This window comes from Biomphalaria glabrata, chromosome 14, assembly GCF_947242115.1.
Source record: "Biomphalaria glabrata chromosome 14, xgBioGlab47.1, whole genome shotgun sequence".
NCBI lineage: Eukaryota > Metazoa > Mollusca > Gastropoda > Planorbidae > Biomphalaria > Biomphalaria glabrata.
This window is the reverse complement of record NC_074724.1, coordinates 37,411,467-37,422,309: the sequence shown is the minus strand read 5'-3', so window position 1 is coordinate 37,422,309 and position 10,843 is coordinate 37,411,467. Positions and strand designations below refer to the sequence as shown.

The 10,843-nt window shown below is 37.7% G+C and overlaps 1 protein-coding gene across 5 annotated transcripts in view; it reads right to left on the bottom strand.

The window, feature by feature from the left end:
- Nucleotides 1–1,508: 1,508 nt before the first annotated feature.
- The window catches only part of LOC129922789 (dynein axonemal heavy chain 6-like), a 51,417-nt gene continuing 42,082 nt past the window's right edge, over nt 1,509–10,843 (bottom strand). For all 5 annotated transcript variants that reach the window (XM_056010096.1, XM_056010098.1, XM_056010099.1 and 2 more), the window contains 5 exons: nt 10,034–10,180; nt 9,485–9,630; nt 8,803–8,889; nt 3,194–3,303; nt 1,509–1,669 (listed from right to left, as the gene is read on the bottom strand). In XM_056010096.1, coding sequence (XP_055866071.1) covers nt 3,265–3,303; nt 8,803–8,889; nt 9,485–9,630; nt 10,034–10,180 — 419 coding nt within the window. In that variant the 3' untranslated portion in view covers nt 1,509–1,669; nt 3,194–3,264. The remainder of the gene's footprint in view (nt 1,670–3,193; nt 3,304–8,802; nt 8,890–9,484; nt 9,631–10,033; nt 10,181–10,843) is intronic.

Below are 10,843 nucleotides of genomic sequence, written 5' to 3'. Positions count from 1 at the left end.
CTAGTGATATGTGGTCTGGAAAATCCCGGGTTCAAACCTTTCCTGACATCCCGTGGGAGTTTTGTTAATCCTCAATATAAAAATTAGGAAAGGTAAGATTTTTAACTGGAACCATGATACACCTTCTTTTATGCAAAGACCGGAGGCCAAGCCGGGACACTCCATATTTCTATTATACCAGCCTTTAAATACAATAAGTTATGTAGTCATGAATGCATCAATTCAAGTCTCTATACAGTATCCTGTTCACCAAGGCTAACGAGCCCCATCTGCCTGAAGCTTACTAGTTTGTGCGGTCTATAATAATATTATCAGAGAGTCGACTTCTGTGTCATCTCCATCAAGTTGAATATAAATAGATATAAATATTTATTTATTATACTGTAGTAAATCCAGTGGCGGACTGAAAGGGTTAATGTGTGTGCGGCCTACTGATACACACGACTCAGGTCAATCACACAGGTCAACGGGTGTCGATAGACAAGGGACAGTACTGCTAGTTCACGCAAGTATGACCTGTGTTGTGGTCATGTGATCAAGAGCCTTCACGGCCGAGAGACACGGTGTGTAACGAGAGACAGTTGAGTCCAGAACAGTAAGGCAGTAAGGACTGTGGTACCTTCGAAAATGTAGCTGTACGAGCTAGAGAGACTTGTTAAGTTAGGCAGTTCTATTGTGTTAAAGCATTTGAATTTGATGTAGCCAATTGTGTTGAATTGGCTGTTGATGTAATTGTCATTAAACCGCCACTTTGTTACTAGAAGCTCTTGTTGTCAAGTTCTTGAGTTAGATGTGCTGTGTTTTGTAGTTAAGTAGTGTTTGCAGAAGGCCTGGTAGAGAAGATCGTAACAATACTTTAAATGATCCGAGTACAATAAATATCTATAATTTAAATGACCAGTACTCATTGCGCTATACATTTAGTATCACATCCATAATTCTTGCACAGTTGATTTTCTACAGTTGAGGGCATGGTATGATACCCCACTAAGAACCAAACCAACTTCCACCGGACTCAAATATATGAGCCACACATGAATTAGACTGGTTGTTAGAGTGATTGTCAAAGGCTATTTGAGATATATGCCATTAGGAAGCAGATATAGGTAGTGGATTGCTTATATCCATTACCACTTCCAACAATTACAACTTTGCGGACCTTGAGAATAATTTATTGCTTAACTATGCAATGTGATTCTGACTGAATGAGAGTGGATTTGAATGCCTGGATCATATAATTTCAACTGTATAGAAACATAGTCTCATATTATTTTCTTTCATGTGTCAGAGTAGCTCAATGTATACAAATTGTATTTTATTATGACTAAATAGAAATTTTTATAAAGAATTTTTTACTTCATTTTTATAGTGGTAAAAAATATAATTATCTTAAAGTAGTTCAAGACTTTATTTTTGTGATATGAACACAAGATGTTCTAGATAGTGATCAACACTAACATTGTGTGAGCCTACAAACGAACAAACACAAAGTAATAACTAGAGAACCATTTGTAATGGACATTGTTTTTATTGTTAAATGCTTTACAACTTATCTGTAAGCAAAATTAATCAGAAATTTGACATAAGAGTGCTGCACCTTTGGCTATCCAGTAATCTTGTGTGTTGCTTGAAGGAAGGTGGACAGTTACAACAAAGTTAGTAGAATGTCCTGCCAAAGAAACAAGGAAAGCAAAGTCAAAACAGTGGAGTACAAATATTTGGATGGCTGCCTGGTCGTTCGGATTTATCGATGGTCGAGGGTTCAAATCCTGCCCGCTCCCATTCCCAATCCTCCTGCAGGAGGTTTGGACTAGGAAGTAATTATCTTCAACTCTGAAAACATTTTGCATGTCATTATTTTATTATAATCTAGATGAATATAATGAATACTTTTGACAATGGTAATAATTTGACAGCACAGTATGCACTTTGAATAGTCATCAACCTAGTCCCGATTTCAAAGCCTGCCAGCTGGCCGTCATGCAGGAGGAATGAGCTAAGAGGTAATAATCTTCATTTCTAAAGGAACATCCAAAATGTATAAAACAAAGAGTCAGCATGCAATAATTTGTCCAGTTGGGGAGCACTGTAACAATATATGCTAATATAGATGATTAAACAAACTTGTGTTACACATACTAGTGCAGCATTTGGTAGACTTCAAGAACAAGGAGGACCAAGGCGAGGACTCAGCATCAACAAAGCTGAAAGTCCACAGTTCTTCCCTCACTTTTATAAGCCATGGTCTCTGTAGTCTTGACACATTCAATAGCTGAACTCTTTTTTGATCTGTGCCGCCTAAGAAAAATTTCACATGTAATAGTAAGATCCTTTACATCTCAAATAAACAGTGTCCATACTTTAAAAAAAAAAGTCCAAACTCTGCTGGGCTGGGTATGTAGTAGGCATGACTTTAGTCCATTTCCTAAATGAATTTTTGAATGAATAGCTGTGCAAATGAGGATGTTCTCAACACAGAAATGATTGAGAAATTCAGGAATCCTCTTCTTATTCACAGAAAGACTAATTGTACTAGCTACAGAAACTATTGAACACAAAAATCTATCTTGATATTTAACCAATCTTGTTATGAACAGAAAAAAATGTTGTATATTGTTATGACATGATTAGGATTTAGTTATTTGTTTCGGGAATAAGGGGAAAGTTTTACTTAGTGACAAGTGACGTGACAGATCTTTAAAAAACAAGAACGCTCCAAGTGACGCTAAAAAGAAGACGCTTCGTGTAGAGCAGTAACATAGATATACAGATTTACGGACATAGCTGACATCTGACAATTCCCTTCTTGATTATTAAATATATTTGTAGAACAACATCAGCGTCGACTACATATTTTGATTGTTTCGGCCTTTCGCCGGTGTTACTGAAGTAGTTTGAGTTCAGTGTTACTTCCAGGCAGACTTAGATCTACACTAGTTATATTTCAAAGAATCAACACCGTGCGGAAGCCTTAACAATATCTATATACAGAGTAAATCAGTGAGAGATATACAAAGAAGAAACAAGTGAGAGCTAGATCTTAAAGTAGGTCTTGGAGAAAATAAACCTGTGAGAGCTGTAGCAAGATTTAACCAGACATGCCCATGAAAGCTATGGTAGGAGTTAACAAAAGATAGAAAGTGTTTTGTGAGAACATTGATTCCAGCTGTAAAGAAATTTGTTAACTTGTTACCTGTAGTGGAAAGTGTGCCAGCTCTTGCAGCTGTTTTGTAGAGTGGCGCTGGATAGAGAGATAAATCTGGTTCATAGTCTAGGTGAGGATCCATGTGCATTACAGGCAAACTGGATATCATTTAGAAACAAAGAATTAAATGACTCAATTTGTATAGAAATAATGAAAGCAGTAATTTCTTTTTTTCTGATTTGTTCCCCTCAATATGACTATCAAAACAGAAAGTTGTTTCTTTTTTTATATATTACGGTCAATTGATGGAGGTCATAAATAGTCCTACATGTTTCAAACTGCTTAGTTCTTTTTACACTTTTATAAGGTTAGCTTGAGGCCAGTTTCTTATGAAGAAAAGCACAGATCTGAACAACATTTTTTAGAACTATTCTACTTGGGTCTGTGTCGCTGGTTCAGATTTTCATCTTCCAGGGAATGCATTTCTAAATTACATTGTCCTATGTAGTTGAGTTAATTTTATTTTTTTTTCTTCAGGCTGAATTTTTTGTAGTGTGTATAAGAGTCATGTTCACATAAATTGTGACGAGACTAGGACACTCTTGGTTTCATTTCTGTCATCAAGTCTAACAATATTTGTTTGCATTATTTTGGATCTTCCATTTTGTCAGTCATTTTTTTTATAGTTGAAACATGTTTTCAAACTTGCTTTTTGAACTTCAACGAGCACTGAGAGATGACTTCAGTTCAGTCAGTAAAGACAGACAAATTCTATTCAGTCAGTAGAAGACAGATGGCTTCTATTCAGTCAGTAGAAGACAGATGGCTTCTATTCAGTCAGTAGAAGACAGATGACTTCTATTCAGTCAGTAAAAGTTAGATGGCTTTATTCAGTCAGTAGAAAACAGATGACTTCTATTCAGTCAGTAGAAGTTAGATGGCTTCTATTCAGTCAGTAGAAGTAGTCAGTAGAAGTATATGGCTCCTTTTGTCTCGAAAGGCAATGGATGCGCCCAAGTGAGTCACTGGTTTTGGCTTAATCTTGAGACGGGGCAGAATCTGGTGTGGCTAATCAAGCCAATTCTAGAACGGCAGACTTTGCCACAATTCGTACATGTGTATGCCTCTGATTTAGGGCTAGCAGACAGGGCAGCTTTCTTTTTTTCCCTCTTGATTAAAGCCGCTTCAATTCTTTTGTTCTCAGCAAGGGTTGTCCCAGCACACACAGTCTGTCTCCATGCACTCCGGTCTTTGGCTATGTTTTCCCACATACTTTCACTGATGCCTGAGGCTCTCATGTCTCGCTTGCAGACATCTCTATATGTTAGTCTTGGGCGGCCCTTGGGTCTGACTCCTTCCACAAGCTCAGCATATAAGATATCTTTCGGGATTCTACCATCTGGCATTCGGGTGACATGTCCGAGCCAGCGTAATCTTCTTTGTGTCAGGAGAGCATACATGCTGTTCATATTGGCCAATCTCAAAACTTCCTGATTGGAGACATGGTCCCTCCAAGAGATGCCCATTATGCGTCTCAGGCAGCGCAAGTGGAAACTATTCAATCTGTGCTCTTGGTACATGAATGTTGACCAGCTTTCACTGCCATAAAGGAGAGTGCTCACAACACAGGCGTTGTAGACTAGGATTTTGGTCGCTGTGGTCAATTTACCATTTTCCCAGACGCGCTTGGAGAGTTTTGCCAATGCTGTGGTAGCTTTTCCTATCCTTTTTGTCAGCTCGATGTCTAAGTCTAGGTTACTGACAATTGTTGAACCCAAGTAGGTAAATTCCTGCACCACTGAAAGGGTGTGGTTCCCAATTTGTATTATAGGTATTTCTGCGACGTCTTGTGCCAGGATTTCGGTCTTGGAGAGACTTATAGTAAGGCTAAACTCTTGACAAGCAGCTGCTAAGGCGTTCACTAGCTTCTGTAGACCTCCTTGTGAGTGAGATACGAGTGCCGCGTCATCTGCAAACAGCAGCTCCCTTATCAAGATACGACGCCTTTTCGTTTTGGCTTTAAGACGTGCCAGGTTAAAGAGCCTTCCATCGGATCTGCTATGGATGTATATTCCGTCTTCCAGGGATTTAAAAGCACTGGATAGTACGACTGAGAAGAAGATGCCAAATAGTGTAGGGGCCAGTACACATCCTTGTTTTACACCGCTCTTAATGGAGAATGGCCTGGAGGAAGAACTTTCAAACTGAACGGTACCCTGCATATTTTCGTGAAAAGCTGACACTAGTTTTCTTAACTTATTTGGGCAGCCGATTTTCTCTAGTACAGCAAACAGACCGCTTCTGCTAACAAGGTCAAAGGCCTTGGTCAAATCAATAAAAGCTATGAAGAGGGGCTGCTTTTGTTCTCTGCTCTTCTCCTGTAGCTGCCGCAGAGAGAAAATCATATCTGTTGTAGATCTACCTGCCCTAAAGCCACACTGCGACTCTGGATAAACACGATCTGCCAGGATCTGTAATCGCTTTAGTAATACTCTAGCAAAAGCCTTTCCGACTATGCTAAGCAGTGAGATGCCTCTGTAATTGTTACAATCAGAGCGGTCGCCTTTATTTTTATAAATTGTAACAATGTTGGAGTCTTTCAATTCTTGGGGGACCATTCCTTGTTCCCAGCACAAGCTTAGCAGTTCATGGAGTGGTTTGATTAGGGCATGTTTTCCAGCCTGAATAACTTCAGCAGGAATGCCATCTCCTCCGGGTGTTTTCCCATGTGCAAGCATGTCAATGGCAATGCTCAGCTCCTTTACTGAGGGCGTTTCGTCTAATTCCGTCAAAACTGGAAGTGATGGGAAGTTGGAAACAGCATTTGGTGAGATGGCGTTTTCAATCTGGTAGAGTTCTGCATAGTGTTCTACCCATCGTTCCATTTGCAGCGCACGATCGCTGATGATTGAGCCATCTTTTGACTTGAGCGGAGCACACTTGCTGGTGTGAGGTCCAAAGGCTTTTCTCATGCCCTCATATAGTCCTCTTATGTTACCACAGTCGGCACAAGATTGAATATCTTCGCATAGCTCCTGCCAGTATTTGTTAGCACATTGTCTCGCTACTCTTTGGGCATTGTTACGTGCAGCTCTGAGCCTTTTTAAGTTGCTTGGGGTGGGATCCTTCTTGTAGATTAGCATGGCTGCTCTCTTGTTCGTAGTGGCAGTTTCCATTTCTGGTGGACTAGCTTCAAACCAGTCTTCGCTTTTCTTGGTTTTGTTTCCAAAGACCAGTGATGATGTTTGGTAGATTGTATCACGCATAAACGTCCAGCTTTTTTCTACCTCAGTCACAGAGAAGTTTTTAAAAGCTTCCTCTAATTTGTTCTCAAATTCGGTGCAAAGATCAGGATTTTTTGTGCTAGTAGTATTCAGGCGTGATTTTCTTTTTCCCTGTGAAGTGTGGATCTTAGTTGGCAGCAGTCTTGTCCGGCAGGACACTAAAGTATGATCAGTATCACAATCCGCGCTTTGGTAGCTACGTGTCAGCAGTATATTTCCAATGTCCTTTTTTCGTGTCAGTATCATATCCAGCTGGTGCCAGTGCCCAGACCTAGGGTGCCTCCATGAGACACAGTGCTGTGGCTTTGTTCTGAAGTATGTGTTGGTAATGCAGAGCTTATGGTATGTGCAGAATTCAAGCAGTCTTTGTCCGTTCTCATTCATCTTTCCGATTCCAAAAAGCCCAAGACAGTCTGGCCAGGTAGTGTGATCTGATCCTACTCTGGCATTGAAGTCACCTAGAAGGATCATATGTTCTTTTTGAGGAATGTTTGCAATGGCTTCTTTGAGGTCTTCATAGAACTTGTCTTTGTCCTCCTGAAGCGAGCATAGTGTGGGGGCATAGGCACTAATTAGAGTGACTTTTCCAGATGCTGTCATCATACTTATGCTTAGTAGCCGTTCCGAGCCACCAACTGGAGGGACTATCATGGGAAGAAGACTGTTCTTGACAGCAAAGCCCACACCATGTATTCGAGTCTCATCCTGTGCCTGTGTAGAAGTAAGATGACTTCTATTCAGTTAATAGAAGACAGATGGCTTCTATTCAGTGAGTAGAAGTTAGATGGCTTCTATTCAGTCAGTAGAAGTAAGATGACTTCAGTCAGTAGAAAACAGATGACTTTTATTCAGTCAGTAGAAGACAGATGGCTTCTATTCAGTCATTAGAAGTTAGATGGCTTCTATTCAGTCAGTAGAAGTAAGTTGACTTCTATTCTGTCAGTAGAAGACAGATGGCTTCTATTCAGTCAGTAGAAGTTAGATGGCTTCTATTCAGTCAGTAGAAGACAGATGGCTTCTACTCAGTCAATAGAAGACAGACTTGTGTTTGCTGAGTGCCTGAAGGCAACCCATTGTCTCCTCCTGATCCACAAAAGGAATTGGACTATAATTCAAGAAGCTTGCTATAAAGCAAGAAACTTGTGCTTTACAAACAGAAAGAAATAACCCTAACCAAATTAAAAATCTATTGAAATTGAGTAAGTCATATAATTTACACAACAATGATTTTGTTAGAAAAAACATAATGAATGGAAAGTTGATCCATACATGTGTCAGGCTGTATTTTAAAGCCTTGCCTTATCTGTCCTGGCCCCCTGACACAGTTAATCAATTATGTCAAACAAGAAACACCACTACAACAATTCATATATATTGACTTGATGAATGTTTAATCTTAGATACATTGAATGAAGAGTGAGGACTAGAAACTCAAAATACCTAAATAAATGAAAAGCTACCAGTATCTTGGAATTCCCATATTGACATAATAAAGAAATCAAACAAAAAAGACTATAGTTTATCATAAATGTTTGCAGCTCTCCAGTGGCAATGGATTTTTCTAGTTTTCCTCCATCTGGCCATTCGATGAGTATTCCAGCTCCTCCATTTGTGGTGGCTTTATGGGATGAGCCGTCCCTGTAAACTCTGATCCACTGATTGCTAGGATAATTGGTTTGTAGAAAACAATTCACTATTTCCTTGACCTCTGTTGGTCTGTAGTCAGATTTTCTTTTTATGTTTTCAATATGGTCCCTTATAGTAGGAAGAGGGCTTTCGTCCCAGGGTGGAGATTCATTATAGTGTATCGAGGATTCCAGAGTAATTTTTTCAAGTTGTTAAATGCATTGAAAGCCTAGAAAATTGAATGGAGCTACCAACTTGCTTTTACAAGAAATGGCCAGTTAAGAATTTTTGATTTCACTACATGAGATATTGAGGGCGTGGTGGCTGAGTGGTTAAGTGCTTGGCTTAGTGATTTTTAGGACGCCCCTGAGTCCACCAAATTCTAATTTTAATTTAATTCAAATTTTAATTCTAATCCAAATTCTGACTTTAGTTGGGGAAAGAAAAGGCGGTAGGTCATTGTGCTGGCCACATGATACCCTGCTCGTTAACCTTGGCTAGCAAAATAGATGACCTTGACATCATCTGCCATAAAGATTGCAAACTCTGAAAGGGGAACTTATTCTGTGTCAATATCATATCATAAGCAATCTTCTTGTAATTTGCCTCATGAACTATTCGTTAAATAAATCTAGGCTTCAGATTTCGTTTACATTAAACCTTTTATAATATCAGTAAGGTCTTTGTATACAATACTATAAAACATACTCATTAATTATTATATATTTAAATCTTATTAACATGTACCTTGATTATTATAAGCAGTTTATTGAATCTTTCAGTTTCTTGCATCAATACTATGGTTAAAGAGTTTATGCGACCTTTGGCGTCAAGCTAGTGGATAAAGAAACAATATTTTGCAATCAATTTGTCAATTACTACTAAGCATATCTAATATTATTGAAAAAACAACAACATGGTTTTTGATATTTTAAAAAATATTGTATGCACTATTATGTTGTTTTTCTTTAAATAAGAAGCTTTTAATAATGTAGTAGTTTTCACATTCAGCATTCTATTATGTTAGGTATTATTGCATGCTAAGAGAGCAATCTATTATGTTAGGTATTATTGCATGCTAAGAGAGCAATCTATTGTTAGGTATTATTGCATGCCAAGAGAGCAATCTATTATGTTAGGTATTGCATGATAAAAAACTAAGACACTGCTATATAAAGCTAGACACTAAAGCATCACAAGAACTAAAAGACTATCATGTAATACTAGGAACTATGGAATGATAGGATCACTAACAATATTTGAAACAGAAAGGCTTACTAAGAATTAAAAGGATGGCCCAGGATAAAGGAATATGGAAATCCATTGCTGGTGGCCCATACTTCAATAGGGGTGATGGACTCTAAGTAAAGTAAGTACTAAGAATTAAAAACTACCATTTTTACTTGGAACTAATAATATTAGTACGTACTGTAAACATATTGGGATTCGCTCTTTCAATATCCAGTTTGTCAATCAATCGATCCAGGACAGCCTCAGCAAGTTCATAAGTAATATCATCATTAGACATCCCACCATCAGCAGCTACGATTCTCGGTTGAACATCAAGTATTGTAGCTAGATAAAAATTTGTTTTACTCCTTTAGTTCTGCATGAACAAAAATTTTTGTTTTAAATTCCAAACATCTCACCCTTTTTTTTTTTGTTGATTTATTTGAATAAGAAGAATCAATTGATTTATTAGTGCTGCTAACAAAACAGTAGGCTCAAGGTAATAGGTGAACAAAACAGATATATAAAGTAAGAGTTTCTAACTGGTTTGAATGTTCTTCTTGAACATAATCAAATGTGGTTCTCCTGAGATCAACAAAAAGAAAGTTCTAAACGACCCACAATCTGAATCTTTTTAGAGAGAAAAGTGGCAAAGGAGTCTGTCCATAGAGCATAAGATCAAAACAAAACCAGTGTAAGTGTATATAGCAGTCAATTGCGACTGTTACCAAAACAAACACAGACTTACCAAGTAAAGCATTGGTTTCATTCAACTGAAAGGCTATGTTTGCATTCTCATGGAGCCCAAACATTTCTGGCTCATCTATAAGTGGTAGAGATTCAATGTAAGCCTTGACAGTAGCCAATGTCTTGACAAGAGGTGGATAGTAAATACCTTCAAAAATAGATTAAATTTAAACAATTACCTTCCATGGCCCATTGTATTTAATACAAAACAACATAACTTTTTTTTCTCAAAGACATTATTTCTTATGAGGCTGATGACTTTTGGTAAGCAATTACTTTGCTTTTAATTACTAATGAATAATACATTTTAAACAAAAGAACAATTCCCTCTCCCCCATACCTGAAATAAATCAAGGTTAAGGGCATGTATAAATCTAGTCAGAATATATAAAATTCTAATTAGATGATACAGATGCAGACATGGCAATATTAAAAAAAAGGGTAGCCTAGACTAGAATACTGGATCTAGATATTAATACAAGTAATAAAAGTTTCAAAGATGTAAAATGTTCTTGAAAAAGTTCATGTATTTATTGAACTTGTTGATGAATACATGCAGGAATATTTGCTGATGTATGTGTATTCAATATATAGATTATCTGGACCTCCTGACCAAATTTAATTGTAAGAAATTTATATTTTGAAAAATTATAATGGTCAAACCAGAGTTTTCAAGTGCGGCCAATTAGCTAGTTATACTTAAACTGTAAATTTCTAAGAAAATTGTTAGAGCAGTTTTCAAAATCTGTGTCCATCCAAGTTTTTTTTTTTTTTACCCTTTTGCCAGCTGATAAGAGGAATAGTAAAATAA